The sequence below is a fragment of the Leucoraja erinacea genome, chromosome 22 (genome assembly GCF_028641065.1).
Source record: "Leucoraja erinacea ecotype New England chromosome 22, Leri_hhj_1, whole genome shotgun sequence".
Lineage (NCBI taxonomy): Eukaryota > Metazoa > Chordata > Chondrichthyes > Rajiformes > Rajidae > Leucoraja > Leucoraja erinaceus.
The window spans coordinates 907,501-923,891 of NC_073398.1; the positions used below are offsets into that span (position 1 = coordinate 907,501).

At 46.4% G+C, this 16,391-nt stretch overlaps 1 protein-coding gene across 1 annotated transcript in view; it reads left to right on the forward strand.

Moving 5' to 3' along the window:
* The window catches only part of LOC129708029 (dynein axonemal heavy chain 3-like), a 426,708-nt gene that overhangs the window by 108,254 nt on the left and 302,063 nt on the right, over positions 1-16,391 (forward strand). The window contains exons 21-24 of the mRNA XM_055653570.1: positions 86-274; positions 2,205-2,435; positions 3,129-3,227; positions 4,106-4,245. Coding sequence (XP_055509545.1) covers positions 86-274; positions 2,205-2,435; positions 3,129-3,227; positions 4,106-4,245 — 659 coding nt within the window. The remainder of the gene's footprint in view (positions 1-85; positions 275-2,204; positions 2,436-3,128; positions 3,228-4,105; positions 4,246-16,391) is intronic.

Genomic DNA, 16,391 nt, shown 5'->3' on the forward strand with positions numbered 1-16,391 from the left:
TCAAAATTTGTGAATGTAATTAGTTTAATATTGAGCGTCTCATTGTTGAAAGGCACTCATCACTTCTGCGATGTGTGTCCATTAGGTGCAGAGTTTATGGAAGATCAGCTATAGGTTGACAAAGGTTTTCAATCACCCAGATCTACATGGACCATTGAAAGTTGCAACCACCATCAAAACCAAGCTGGAAAAGTTCAAGATCAACATGCCTCTGATCAACGCACTCTGTGCTCCTGGCATTAAACAACGACACTGGACTCTGATGAGCCGAAAGGTAGGCAGTGCATTGAAAGTGCCGCTGCAAGAACTCTGCACCAAGACTGTCAGAATGGGCAGTATATTTGAAAGCCACAAAGTTATAAGAAATCTCACTGCTGTTAACAGACCATTATCTAATTAGGAAGATAGACACCAAATGCTAGAGTAACTCAGCGGGACAGGCAGCATCTCTGGAGAGAAGGAATGGGAGACATTTCGGGAAAAGAAAAGTCACCCATTCCTTCTCTCTACAGATGCTGCCTGAGATGAGTTACTGCAGCATTTTGTGTCTATCCGATGTAAACCAGCATCTGCAGTTCCTTCCCCACATTATCTAATTAGGTATTATTATTATTATTATTATATCAGACTTGAATCCAACACTCGGACATAGAGTTTAAGAAGGAACTGCAGATGCTGGAAAATCGAAGGTAGACAAAAATGAAGAGGGTCTCGACCCGAAATGTCATCAATTCCTTTTCTCCAGAGATGCTGTCTGACCCGCTGAGTTACTCCAGCTTTTTGTATCTGTCTTCAAAATCTGAACAGTTCAGAGGAAATTGCCAGGGGAATACAGAATCTTGCATGTACACTGGAGAAAATAGAGCGGAGATGTGGCATGACCACTGTCAGGTTGAGCACTAGTCTGCCAGGTACCCAGGTGTTCCTCGTCTTGTTTTTTACAAAAATACATTTATGCAATTATTAACAATAAGAATATTGACAAAATAAAAATTATCAACAAACCCACCACCACTTGGGCAGCACGGTGGCGCAGCGGTAGAGTTACTGCTTCACAGCACCAGAGACCCGGGTTCCATCCTGGCTACAGGTGCTGTCTGTACGGAGTTTGTATGTTCTCCCTGTGACCTGCGTGGGTTTTCACTGGGATCTCCGGTTTCCTCCCACACTCCAAAGACGTACAGTTTTGTAGGTTAATTGGCTTGGAATAAGTGTAAATTGTCCCCAGTGTGTATAGGATAGTGTTAGTGTGTGGGGTCACTGGTTGGTGCGGACTGGGTGAGCCGAAGGGCCTGTTTCTGTACTGTATCTCTAAGCTGAACTAAACCAAACTCAACACACCCACCGTCATAATACAACAAATTACAAGTATTCTCATACTAAATATTAAATAACTATATTACAATCCTGATCCAGGACACAATGTGCTGTTTACCTGCACTCTTTCATGTCCTGATTTCCCAGAGTCTCAGCGCTGCTGATGCTTTATCCAGATGTGGCCCTCCATCGATATTTTCCATGACCCTGATAAACGGACTCACATCTGTCCTACTACAGCCGGCAAATTGTGAGATCTTCAAAATCTATATATTTTTAAATCAAAGTAAATAAAATCCTGAGCTACAATTTAGGGTGGCACAGCGGGTAGAGTTGCTGTTCACAGCGCCAGAGACCCGGGTTCCATCCTGACTACGGGTGCTGTCTGTACGCAGTTTGTATGTTCTCCCTGTGACCTGCGTGGGTTTTCTCCGGGTGCTCCGGTTTCCTCCCACACTCCAAAGATGTACAGGTTTGTAGGTTAATTGAATTGGTAAAAATTGTAAATTGTCCCTAGTCTGTGTAGGATAGTGTTAGTGTGCGGGGATCACTGGTCGGCATGGACTCGATGGGCTGAAGGGTCTGTTTTCATGCTGTATCTGTAAACTAAACTAAACTGTTAGATTAGTTTAATCAAGGCTGAAGAAGGGTCTCGACCCAAACCATCACCCATTCCTTCTCTCCAGAGATGCTGCCTGTCCCGCTGAGTTACTCCAGCATTTTGTGTCTATCTTCTTAGTTCAATTAAGATGTAGATTAGTTTAATAAAGATCAGAACATGGGCAGTATATCATGAGAAGAGTATGGTTTGGTTCTATGGTTGTTTACAGGTTAAAATCCAGTGCATTATTTGGAGAGATGTTGAATTTCTCTTCACTCTGTTGCAGGTGGGGTTCAGTATAACGCCAGAGGAAAGCACCTCCTTAAGTGACATCCTGCAGCTGGGTCTGGAGAAGCATTTGGAGGACTTGAGTCACATTAGTTCGCAGGCGAGCAAGGAATACACTCTGGAGAAGGCTCTCAGCAAGATGAGGAAGGACTGGGAAGAAGTTGACTTCACATTTGTGCGTTACAAAGACACCAGCATTGATATCCTGGCAGCTCAGGACGACATTCAGGTGCAGCATGTCAAAAAGAGCTTAGATCTGTAGCGCTGGGAGAATCTCTCTCTCATTTCCACTTGGAGACATAGAGTTATAGAGTGATACAGTGTGGAAACAGGTCCTTTGGCCCAACTTGCCCACACCGGCCAACATGTGCCATCTACACTAGTCCCACCTGCCTGTGCTTGGTCCATATCCCTCCAAATGTGTCCTATCCATGTATCTGTCTAATTTCTGAAGCATAGCGTTTGTAAAATGTTTCTTAAAGGTTGCGATAGTTGGAAGGAATTGTTGAGGAATCCAGGGCGCAGCGGTTGAGTTGCTGCCTTACAGCGCCAGAGCCCCAAGTTCCATCCCGCATGCTGTCTGCACGGAGTTTGCACGCTCTCCCCGTGACCTGCGTGAGTTTACTCCGGCCACACAGTTGCGTCCCACATTCCAAAGGCGTACAGGTTTATAAGCTAATTGGCTTCTGTAAAGATTGTAAATTGTCCCTCGTGTGTGTAGGATAGTGTGCGGGTATCACTGGTCTGCGTGGACTCGGAGGGCCAAAGGGCCTGTTTCCGTGCTGCATTTCTAAACTAAACTAAACTAAACTAAAAAGCTAAACTAATTTGGCTCCACACGAACTGTAAGTGATTGGTGTGTTTAATTTGTGCTTGGCGTTCGTTCCAGTCTGTAATTTGTGAACCTGATCCATTTCCGCAGGTTTTACTGGAAGACCACATTGTTAAAACCACAACCATGAAGGGGTCTCCGTTTATTCTTCCCTTCAAAGACGAAATATCAGCCTGGGAGTCGAAGCTGGTAGGTCGGTTTTAGAGTGGCTTTTGTTGAATTTAATTAGTGTCTAGATTCTTGTTATATCCCATGACTGACTTTGTAATCTTTCATAGTTTATGCTTCAGTGAATTTCAACTTCCCCCTAAATAGGGAGATAATTCAGAAAGCAGAGACCAGTGATCCCCACACATTAACATTATTCTACACACACTAGAGACGATTTATATTTATAATGGACCAATTAACCCACAAACCTTTACGTTAAGGGTCGGCAACCTACGACCCCTATCGAATGCGGCCCGTAACCCTAAATCATCCAGCCCGCAGGTGGATTCTTTTCCCGTAATGATCCGGCGTGCCGAGCTCTGGCTGCACTGCATCCTGCTCAAAGCCACCGGCATGGCCACGCACCCTCTGTGAACACGTTTAAGAAAGAACTGCAGATGCTGGAAAAATCGAAGGTAGACAAAAAATGCTGGAGAAACTCTGCTGGTGAGACATGCAAGGATTGCATGAGGCTGCCTCATCCACTGAGTTTCTCCAGCATTTTTGTCTACCTTCTGTGAACACATGATTTGATGGCTGCCATCCGGAGCGAGATGGGGCAGGATCCATGTGTACATGTGATAGATGTGGCCCGCCATCCACTAACAGACATGCGTCCCGGCCCCGATGCCAACCCCTGCTGTATGTCTTTGGAGTGTAGGAGGAAACCGGAGCTCCCGGTTGGTTTGTGTGATGGTCTAGGCGGCGTCCACAATTCTCTGCAATTCCTTGCGGTCTTGGATGGAGCTGTTCACAAACCATGCTGTGATGCACCTCAATAAAATGCTTTCGTTTGCGCATCCATTTATTTTGCAGTAACAGTTTGGACTTGATCCTGTGCACCCTCTTTTCCGCAGTGGCTCATGCACAACACCTTGGAATCCTGGCTGCGTGTCCAAATGGCTTGGCTGTACCTGGAGCCCATATTCAGCTCTGAGGACATCCACAACCAGATACCTGTGCAAGGAAAGATGTTTGACGTGGTGGACACAAATTGGTAAAACATTGCTTTTGTCAAACTATGAAAGAAATCTCAGTTGGTCCTATTTGTTGTTAGCAAGAGGGTAAAGGGCCTGTCCCACTTGGCCGTCATTTGCGGCCCATTTATGCGACCTCCAGAAATGTGGTCGTCGCGTTGTGACGCATGGTTAGCATGTGGGTAGCGTGGGACGGGCGCATGGAAAGGCGTGGAGGAGTGAGAAGTTGCGCTCGGTATCGCGCGACGCGCCAGGATTTCGCGCACCACCTGCGTGACGTATCGCGTAAGCACACTGACGCATTGGGTACACACGCTGACGTATTGGGTAGATAGATAGATAGATATAATTTATTTGCCACACAACACCGGTGGAATGCGTGACGTATCGCAGTAATAAAGCACAACCACAATGATTTTACACAAACATTGGGTACACACAGCTTGGCCAGACCTCCTCCATTTTCCCCCGTGGTCGGGATTGGGTACACCAGATGGTAAGGGACAAAGTTCAAGGTGAGTCCAGGATCGGCTTGGGCGGCTTCAAGCTGGTGTAGGCCGCAGGCCGGCGGTACACACCTGATGAAGCTCCCCTTCAGGGGAGATGGGTCCACACCGCGTTAGAAGACATTTCTTCTTCCCCCCGGTACACGACGGGCTTAGACATCGCACCAGCTGATCTGCAGATTGGCTGCCGGCTACCGCGGGCCAACGTTGATGCATTCCCCTCCGGGTACGCCACACGTTGATCCGGGCGCGTTGGGTAAGGCACACCACGTTGATGCATTGGGTACACACGTTGATGCATTGGGTACACACGTTGATGCATTGGGTACACACGTTGATGCATTGGGTACACACGTTGTTGATGCATTGGGTACACACGTTGATGCATTGGGTACACACGCATGCACTGGCATCCCGACGTCTCACGTGTATCGCCTGGTGACGCATGGTTACGTCACTGTGATTTGTGAGCGACGCCGCGCTTAACGACACGTCGACCTATTTTTTTACGTATGATGCGTAAATGAGACGCAAATGACGGCCAAGTGGGACAGGCCGTTCAGATATCTGTTGGAGCTGTTTTGAAGGAGTGGTTTACGGGAGATGTGATGTTTTTCAAGATTTCACAATTACTTATTTTAATTTAACCCAGGATTGTGTTAAATAACATACAGTAGAAGAATGTCTAAAGTGTTCATGTTCATCAGTTATATGCGCAGTATTAGGCCATTCGGCCCATCAAGTCTACTCCACGATTTAACCTTCCTCTGGGCAAGAGACTGTGCATTCACCCGATCTATCCCTCTCCTGGAATGTCCACTTAATATTAAATAGACACAACATACTGGAGTAACTCAGCGGGTCAGGCAGCATCTCTGGAGTCATAGAATAATACAGTGTGGAAACAAGCCCTTCTGCCCAACTCGCCCACACCGGCCAACAATGGCCCAGCTACCCTAGTCCCACTTGCCTGCGCTTGGTCCATATCCCTCCAAACTGCTCATATCCTTGTACCTGTCTAACTGTTCCTTAAACGAAGGGATAGTCCCAGCCTCAACTACCTCCTCTGACAGCTTGTTCTATACACCCACCACCCTTCGTGTGAAAAAGTTACCCCTCGGATTCCTATTAAATCTTTTCCCCTTCACCTCGAACCTAAGTGTGCATCTACCCAAACTATTCCTCTCATGAGTTTGTACACCTCTATAAGATCACCCTTCATCCTCCTGCGCTCCATGGAATAGAGATCCAGCCTACTCAACCTCTCCCTGTAGCTCACACCCTCTAGTCCTGGCAACATCCTCATAGATATTTTCTGAACCCTTTCAAGCTTGACAATATATTTCCTATAACATGGTGCCCAGAACTGAACACATTATTCTAAATGCGGTCTCACCAACGTCTTATACAACTGCAACATGACCTCCCAACTTCTATACTCAATACTCTGATTGATAAAGGCCAATCCTTTTTGACCACCTTATCTACCTGCGACTCCACCTTCAAGGAACCATGCACCTGTACTCCTAGATCTCTCTGCTCTACAACACTACCCAGAGGTTTACCATTTACTGTGTAGGTCCTGCATTTGTTTGACGTCCCAAAATGCAACACCTCACACTTCTCTGTATTAAATTCCATCAACTATTCCTCCGCCCACCTGGCAAATCGATCCAGATCCTGCTGCAATCGTTCACAACCATCTTCACTATCTGCAAACCACTAACTTTTGTAACATCAGCAAACTTGCTAATCTTGCCCTGTATGTTCTCATCCAAATCATTGATGTAGATGACAAACAGTAACGGGCCCAGCACCAAACCCTGATGCACACCACTGGTCTCAGGCCTCCAGTCTGAGAAGCAACCTTCCACCATCACCTCTGCTTCCTTCCATGGAGGCAATTTGCTATCCATTCAGCTATCTCTCCTTGGATCCCATGCGATCTAATCTTCCAGAGCAGCCTGCCATGGGGAACCTTGTTGAATGCCTTACTTACACAACATCTACAGCTCTGCCCTCATCAACCTTTTTGGTCACGTTTTCAAAAAACTCAATCAGATTTGTGAGACACGACCTCCCACATACAAAACTATGCTGACTGTCTCTAATCATCCCTTGCCCATCCAAATGCCTATATATCCTATCCCTCAGAATACTCCCCAGTAACTTTCCTACTACAGATGTTAAGCTCATCGGCCTATAGTTCCCAGCATTTTCCCTGCAGCCCTTCTTGAAAAGAGGCACAACATTTGCCACCCTCCAGTCTTCCGGCACCTCTCATGTATTTAAAGATGACTCATAAATTTCAACCAGGGCTCCCGCAATTTCCCCTCTAGTTTCCCACAATGCCCTCAGATATATCTGATCAGGCCCTGGTGATTTGTCTACCTTCAAACACGACAGTACCTTCAGTACTTCTTCGACACTAACCCTGACTGCTCTCAAGGCACTTCCAGTGACTGCCCCAAGTACCTCCGTCCTACTGTCTTTCTCCTCGGTAAATACAGAGGAAAAATACTCATTCAGGACCTTGCCCATCTCCTGTGGCTCCACACAGAGGTGACCGCTTTGATTCCTGAGAGGTCCCACTCTCTCACTAGTCACCCTTTCCCCCTGATGTATTTATAAAATCTTTTGGGATTGTCCTTAATGCTACCCACCAGAGCTATCTCCTGCCCCTTTTTGCCCTTCTGATCTCCTTTTTTAGTTTGCTCCTTAGTTCCCAAAACTCCTCTAGGGAGTTCATATTTTGGACTAATGTCTCAATTTCCCTCGTCAGCCAAGCTTCCTTACGTTTGCCTGCTTTGCCCTTCACTCTAACGGGGACGTGCACATGCTGAGCTTTCTTCAGTACACTTTTAAAAACATCCCACTTGGCCGATGTTCCTTTCCCCTCTAATACACTGCTCCAGTCAACTTGATCGAGACGTTCTCTCATACCCTCAAAGTTGGCCTTACCCCAGTTGAGCATTTGAACACGTGGACCTTCTCAGTCCCGATCCATAACTATCTTAAATCTAATGGAACTTTGGTCACATGTCCCAAAAGGCTCCTCCACGTACATTTCATTAACTTGCCCTTCCCAGTTTCCCAATACTAGATCCAGTGTTGCCCTCTCATGTGTGGGGGCCTCCACATACTGGTTAAGAAAACTCTCCTGAACACTTTTGAGGAATTGCACCCCATCTGAACCCTTCACGCTATGATTTTCCCAGAATATATTGGGAAAGTTTAAATCCCCTACTACAACAACAACCTTATTTGACCTGCAGCTGTCTTGCAATCTCCAGGCACATTTGTTCTTCTAATTCCCGTTGACTATTCGGGGGTCTGCAGTACACCCCAACAAGGTGATCATCCCTTTCTTGTTCCTCAGCTCAACCCATATAGCCTCATTAGACGAACTGTCTGTAATGTCACCTCTGATCACAGCCGTGACATCCTCCTTAACCACCAATGCAACTCCCCTCCATCTTTTTCCCGTCTCTCCTGAAGCTCCTGTATCCTGGAACATTGAGCTCCCATCCTGCCCCTCCCTTAACCAGGTCACAGTTATGGCTACAATGTCCCAGTCGCTCGTACCTATCCACACCCTAAGCTCATCTGCCATACCCGTCAGGCCCCTTGCATTAACATCCGTGCAGTTTAAACCAACCCTCCTTCCTCGCTCTCCACCTTTCACCTGCCTATTCTGTCCACTAACCTTTCCCACACCACCCTCCATAACAACTTCTAGCCTCTCAGTCCCCCCCCTGCCAATCTAGTTTTAACCCTCCCGTGTAGCATTAGCAAACCTTCGTGCTCGGATGTTGGTCCCCCTCCAGTTTATGTGCAACCTGACCGTTTTATACAGATCCTGCCCCAGTAGAGTTCCCAATGATCCACACATCTGAATCCCTGCTCCCTGCACCAACTCCTCAGCCACACATTCATTTCCCCTGTCTTCCTGTTCTTACCTTCACTAGCACGAGGTACTGGAAGCAATCCTGACATCACTACGCTGCAGCTTCTGCTTTTCAGTCTTCTACCCAATTCCGTAAATTCTTGTTGCAGAACCTCCTTCCTCGTCCCACCTATATCATTTGTGCCAACATGCACAACAACCTCTGGCTGCTCCCCCTCACACTTGAGGATGCCGTGCAGCCGCTCCGAGATGTCATGGACCCTGGCACCAGGGAGGCAACACACCATCCTGGAGTCTCGCCTGCTGCCGCAGAATCTCCTGTCCGCACCTCTGACGATGAAGTCTCCCACCACTGTGGCTCTGCCTGACGTCACTCTTCCCCATTGAGCCTCGGCGCCAGGGTTGGAATCACAGCCCTGGCTACTACTCAATCTTGTCGTGTCATCCCCTCCCAAGAGGGTGTACCTGTTTTCAGTAGGTTCAGCCACCGGGGTCTCCTGCTCTCCACGTTTACTCTTCGTTCTCAGTCACCCATCTTCACTCTTCCTGTATCCTTGATATGACAACCTCACTGTAGATCCTGTCCAGGAAACTCTCATTTTCCCAGATGGCCCGGAGGTCATCCAACTGCTTCTCCAGTTCCCCAACATGTTCGTTCAGGAGCTGCACCTGGACACAATTCCCACAGGTGTAGATTCCAGAAGCTCCGGCAGTGTCCCTGTCTTCCCACATCCTGCAGGAGACACCCTGCTCCAACATGCCTGCCACGTCAACCTGTTACAGAGTTGACGTGGAAAAGCTTTTCCCACTGAGAGTAGGGAAGATTCAAACAAGGGGACATGACATGAGAATTAAGGGACTGAAGTTTAGGGGTAACCTGCCTTCCAGTGAAGGTTGGCAGGTTCGTTTTTTATCATAAAAATAAAGGATAGTTGAAAGGGAATATATGGAGCAAAGGGACTAGGGGAGATCCATCTGCAGTTGTTTCCGTGCAATTGTTATATGGTTATATGGTTATGTTGGCCTTCATAACAAGAGGAGTTGAACATAGGAGCAAAGAGGTCCATCTGCAGTTGTACAGGGCCCTAGTGAGACCACACCTGGAGTTTAGTCTCCAAATTTGAGGAAGGACATTCTTGCTATGGAGGGGGTGCAACGTAGGTTCACGAGATTAATTCCCGGGATGGCGGAACTGTGATATTTTGATAGAATGGAGCAGCTGGGCTTGTACACTCATTGAATCTCATTGAAACATATAAGACCATTAAGAGTTTGGACACGCTAGAGGCAGGAAACATGTTCCTGATGTTGGGGGAGTCCAGAACCAGGGGCCACAGTTTAAGAATAAGGGGTAAGCCATTTAGAACGGAGATGAGGAAATATTTTTTCACATAGAGAGTTGTGAGTCTGTGGAATTCTCTGCCTCACAGGGCGGTGGGGGCCGGTTCTCTGGATGCTTTCAAGAGAGAGTTAGATAGAGCTCTTAAAGATAGCGGAGTCAGGGATATGGGGAGAAGGCAGGAACAGGGTACTGATTGGGGATGATCAGCCGTGATCACATTGAATGGCGGTGCTGGCTCGAAAGGCCGAATGGCCTCTACTCCTGCAACTATTGTCTATTTCTTCAGGACAAAAATCACAAATTTCTATCAAGTTTAGCCTCCTTGCCTCAGCCTCCTCGCTGAACACTCTCGAGCCAAAGACTTACACTTTACTCACCAAGGCACTTCACCTCAACTCCGCTACACCTACTTCTTATATCTTAATCTCAGTTTAGGGCTACAAAAATCACAAAATTTCTATCAAGTACTTCCTGCCAATACCCGCTCTTGCCTCAGCTCTCCCAGCCGAACCACACAGGTCGAGCCAAAGACTTAATAGCACCTGAGGGGCAACTTTTTCCACCAAGGGTGGTGGGTGTATGGCACTTCACCTCAACATTAAGGCCGCTCCGGATAGGACAGCTCCACCAGATCTTGAAGTATCTGCTACCAGGTAATCAGGCACGACCTCCAAGAAGCCATTTAGGGCCATTATTTAATTAGTGCTGTCTGTACCACGGTGGTGCAGTTTGCTGCCTCATGTTCTCCCGACCACGGGTGCTACCAAGTTTGTACGTTCTCCCTGTGACCTGTGTGGGTTTTCTCCGAGAACTTCAGTTTGCTCCCACACTCCAAACATGTACAGGTTTGTAGGCTAATTGGCTTAGTATAAATGTATAAATTGTCCCTAGTGTGTGTAGGATAGTGTTAGTGTGCAGGGAGCGGGCTCAGTGGGCCAAAGGGCCTGTTTCCGTGCTGTATCTCTAAACTAAACTAGCATTAACACCAAGAAGATATGAATAGTAATATTTAATATTGCCATAACTGCGGGAGATGGTTTGGTACGTCCTCATGTGTGTAGGAGATGAGGCTGCAGTGGTTATGAAAGATCTGGTAGGCTCTTGCCCACTGTGCCAGGGCCAGTATTTATATTTAATTCAAGATAGACACAAAATAATAAGATTAAACGAGAATTTACCAGTTTGAAGTTTGATCGTTATTTTATGAGGAGTAACGTTGAGGGAATACGTGAAGAAGAATCCCGCCAGGACGCATGCGTGTTATTCTTCAAAGCAGCGGTGTGAAATCACAGATAACTGTAATGACTAAACATAGTAAGATTAGACAAGAGATACCAGTTGAGTATATGATCAAGGGTGGGAGCGGTCAAACTTCAAACTGGTAAGATCTCGTTTAATCTTACAATTTTACTTCGGAGTCACGTGAGTAGCTAAGTGAAGATTTTAAAGCTCTGTGATTTCATGCCGTGGAAACGAGTCCATGCATCGCATCTGCCTTGATTATGGGGAGAATAGTGTTAACATCATTAGACATCAATACGATATTTAAAAAACAACGATAAATTTATTAACACCAAATCATAGCCCCTATTTATGGGGTAAAATCATATTACAGAACTTAAGAGTGTCTCTGCAAATGTTCCAGGTTCCATGACTGGTTTATTATAAAATTGTTGGAAAGTTCTCTCCGTTGACCATCCTGCTGTCTTGAGGATTTGGTCCATTGGAACATCCAACTTCATAGCTGCCGATGTAGCTGCAGCCCTGGTGGAGTGAGATTTAAAAATGTTAGTGTCTACTCCAGCCTTTATTAGGACCTGTTTTAGCCATCTCGAGATGGTCTGGACTGTCACTTTTTTGTGTGGCTGTTTGTAGCTGATTAAAAGTGCCATTTCTTTGCCTCTGATGATCCTTATATACTCCATATATAATAATAAGTGAGTTACAATACAGAGACGATCATCCGTTGGGTAGGCCCTGAAGTCTATTTTTAGCCCTGCTGACCCGTGTCTGTTCTGTTTGACTAATTCATAGATGTGAAAAGTCAAATTCCCAGATGAAATAGTCATGTTGTCCAGCCTTAGTTTCTGTAGCGACTGGACCCTTTGTGCCGTGACCAAGGCCATCAGCATGACTGTTTTCATTGTTAGTTGCTGTAGGGACAGAGCTGTAGGTGGAGACCAGTTCCTTAACATGGTCAGTACAATGCTCACATCTCAAATTTGGGTGTACCTGGTTCTTGGGGGATTAGCGTTGAAAATGCCCCTCTTGAGTGTCCCTACAGAATGCCGCTCTGTTCCTTGCCACAGGTATGTTGACAGAGCACTCCTGGCGCAGTTGATGGCACTATAACTGAGCCCCTCATCGTAATGGAGGCTAGCCAGGAATTCCAGAACAGACGGGATGTTGATTGATCTTTGGGTGAGGTTGTTGGTGTGACAGTACTTTCCCCATTTCTTGATGTACACTAAGTACTGTTTTTTGGTGGACTGTCTGTGGGCCGATGCAATCATATCCACTGTTCGGTCCGTCAGTCCCAGGTGTAGTAGAGGTGCTTTCAAACTCTACAAATTAATAGGTTTGTATATTTATGACATGGGTGACTTTCCTTTGTTACGGGATGGACCAGTAAATTAGGTCTGTGATGGATGGTGATGCATGGTTCTAATACCATGTCGAGTATCACAGGGAACCATGGTTGAGTAGGCCAATCGGGTACTATCAAAATACCAGACGCAGAGTCTTGCTGTATTTTTCTTAATACCCGACTGATGAGGCAGAAAGGACGGAATGCATAAATAAACAATTTCCCCCAATGCAGCAAAAATGCATTTGTTGCCGCTGCCCCAGGGTCTGGTTCCCATGAAACATAATTCGATAACTGGTGATTGAGCCTGGATGCGAAAAGATCGATATCTGGTGTTCCATACCGTGCTGTAATTTCAGCAAATACATTTTTATCCAACATCCATTCAGTGTTTTCATGGAATTTGCGTGACCTGGTGTCTGCCACTAAATTTAGTTTACCTGGTAAGTAGGTAGTAGTTATCCAAAAATCTCTCTGGATACACCATTGCCAACTTGTGTTGGTCAGATTGTCACATGATGTCGATTTGTTTCCACCCATATGGTTGATATATGCTACCACGGTGGTGCTGTCAATTTGTAGTCTAACATGCTGGTGACATATCCCAGAACAATATGACTTAAGGCCATGGAATGCATTTAACATCTCCAGGTAGTTTATACCCAGTGTTTGTAATAATGATGCCTCCTGTGCATTCCATCTACCTCCACAGCTGGAGATAGAATTGGTAGCACCCCAACCACGTGCACTGGCATCAGATTGTAGTACCATAGACGGGTTGCTGATAATTATAGGATTGGAACAATGGCTAATGTTATGTTCCCACCATTGTAGTTCCATTATGGCCTCTGTTGGTAGCTTCATTGGTCTGTCAAAATGACCACCATTAATTTTGAGTGCTCTTATTTTTGCTCTCTGTAAATTTCGATAATGTAAAGGCCCGAATTGTGTGGCTGGAAGTCCAGCCACTATCTTCCCAATTATTCTTGCTACCAGTCTAATGGATGGTTTAGTGATGTCAATGATTTTGCTGCAATCCTCTATTAAGGCTGCAACCTTTTCTTTCGGCAAAGTCACTGACATGTGAACTGAGTTAATGGTGAACCCGAGATAATCCATTTTGGTTGAAGGCGTTAATTTAGACTTAACTGGATGGATGATACAAGATACAAGATACAAGATACAAGATACATTTAATTGTCATTGTCATTGTCATTGATAAACCCCAGTTTTTTTCAAATAATTGTTTTGTGGCTGTTACCGCTTGTTTAGCTAATTCCAAAGTTTTGCCCACAATAACTATGTCATCTAGATATGCTATTACCATGTGTTTTTGTTTCCGCAGAAACGCTAGGGCTGGTTTCAAAATTTTTGTGAACAGCCTGGGGGCTGATGTTAGTTCATTAGGTAGTGCCCTGTATTGTCAGTGCTGACCCATCAAGTTGAATTTTAAATAACATCTGTGTTCACCTCTTATGGGTACTATATAGTAAGCATCTTTTAAATCAATGCTTGCCATGTAGTAGCCTTTGGGAATCAATTGCTTAGCAGTAACAAAGGTTTCCATTTTGAAATGAATATATTGTACGAAAGTATTCAAAGTAGTCAAATCTGTGATGATGCGGCAACCACCATCTTTCTTGTTTTTGATAAAGATGTTGGACACGAATTCCGGTGATTCGTGTTGGGTTTTCCCAATTACTCCTTTTTTATAAAGCCGCTGTAGTTCAGCGTGTGCTTTTGATTTTTCTATGCCTGTAAGCACGAACATTCGGTTCGGTACATGCTGAACTGGAGGGTTAGGTTTTTGTATAAATTCTATGGTATTACCCTGGATACTGCTTAGAATATAAGTGTCGGTAGTTAACTTATTCCATGCATCCAGATAGTATCGTAATCTCCCACCAACTTCCATGCTCCCTTCAATTCTTAAGGAACCAGACCCACCTACCCCCATGGTTACCAGTGGTAGATTTGTTATTTTTTCGGCATCCTCCGTGGACGTTGAGGCGCCGGTGTCTGGGTCTGTAGTTGGGTTGGTGTTGAGGGCTTGCACATTTTCCAGGAAGGCCGGTCTGGGCCATGGCCTAAAATAAAGACCGATGTTGGGTGTTCCTGGTCTTTGCGCTTTCTCCAGTTTGTCTTGGCCGACTGGTGTGTGCGTAGGGGTGTTGTTTCTGGTCGTAGAAGTTTTTGGATGCTGCTTTTATGAGCCCTAGGGTTTTAGCCTCTTCATCAAGTTCTTTGACTTGTTTTGATAAGTCCCCTCCAAATAGTAGTATTGGTGGTTTGGAGGTTCCAGGTTTGCAGAGGCCTGCAAATTTGGGGTATAAAGATGGTTGGATAGCACTCTTCCTGATATTGTTTAACTCGTATTGCGAGTTGCAGAGTAAAGCCAGTGCATCTTGGTGGTCGGGTCATGTTTTGTTCATCCAATGTGCGGGCGAAAGCCGTAATCCCTGCTGTCAGGACTTTCAGGACTTTTTGGATTTTCAAGTCCCTGGTTCTGGTCGATGCCCCAACATGTTTCCAGATGCACTGGTTGACACTGGGAACATTTAAGGATTTGCAGTTCCCTGGTGGTAAGTGTCTTGCCATGGTGTCCATTAATGCCTGTCCCTGCAGCTGATTGAAAGACATATAGTCAATGCTTGCCGCTATTTTGGGCTACAGCTTTTGGCCAGTTTGGTCGGGTTGGATAAACTGGGACACCATATCCAACAGGTTTTTCTTTTACCCCATGCACACTAGGGATATGTTCTGCACCCCTCTTCAGGGTCAGCCCAGAATTAACCCCCTGTACTCCCCTCTGATGAGGGAGAAACACTGTGCAGCCCCACAAGAGGTACTGCTGTGGGACTTACCAGCTGCCCACTGTGACTAGCCTCCATCTCCCGGAGCCTGTCACTTAGGAGTATTTCCTCCAACAGCCGCTCCAACTGGCTCCAATGCTCATGGGCACAGGCCACTCGCAGCTGCTCCTGTTCCCCCAGTCGCTCCAACTGGCTCCAATGCTCACGGGCACTGGCAGCTCGCGGCTGCTCCTGATCCCCCAGCCGCTCCAACCGGCTCCAATGCTCACGGGCACTGGCAGCTCGCGGCTGTTCAAAGTCGGACTCATCGGAGTCTACGACTCTGTCTGTTTTTTGCCTCGATTTCCCGCCCGGCCGTGGTGTAGATTTGGCCGGTGCGGGAGCGAAGTCGGGCACAGCTGTTCCCATTTCGGGAGATTGGCGTGCCGTTGGCTGCTGCAGCCGCTGGCTGCCCGCAACTCCGCAGTTCTTCCCCGCCAGCTTTTTCACAGCCTTCCTTCTTGTGGGTCTGTCCATGCCTCCACCTGTAAGGTAAGTGGGAAGAACGCAGAGTCTCCTTACCTGCTGTTCCCGGTTTTTAAACCTGCCGCTAAGGGGAACGTCGTTCCCCTCCTGCTGTGACTCGTTGCAATGCGTGTAGCAATATGACACGCATGCGTCCTAGCGGGGTTTTTCTTCACGTAGACACTCACGTGACTCCGAAGTAAAATCTGGAGAGAAGGAATAGGTGACGTTTCAGGTCGAGGCCCTTCTTCAGACTGCGGGTCAGGGGAGAGGGAAATGAGAGTTATGAAAAGGTTCAGAACAACTCCGGCACCAATGACCAAGAAGCCCACAATGGTCTGTTGTTGGCTGTGGAAGAGGTGATAATGAGGAGATGCAAACAATGAAACTAGTACAATGACTAGGATGGGGGAGGGATGGTGACTGAGGGGATGTGAAGGTTACTTGAAATTAGAGAAATCAATATTAATATCGCTGGGGTGAAAGCTGTCCAAGCGAAATATGAGG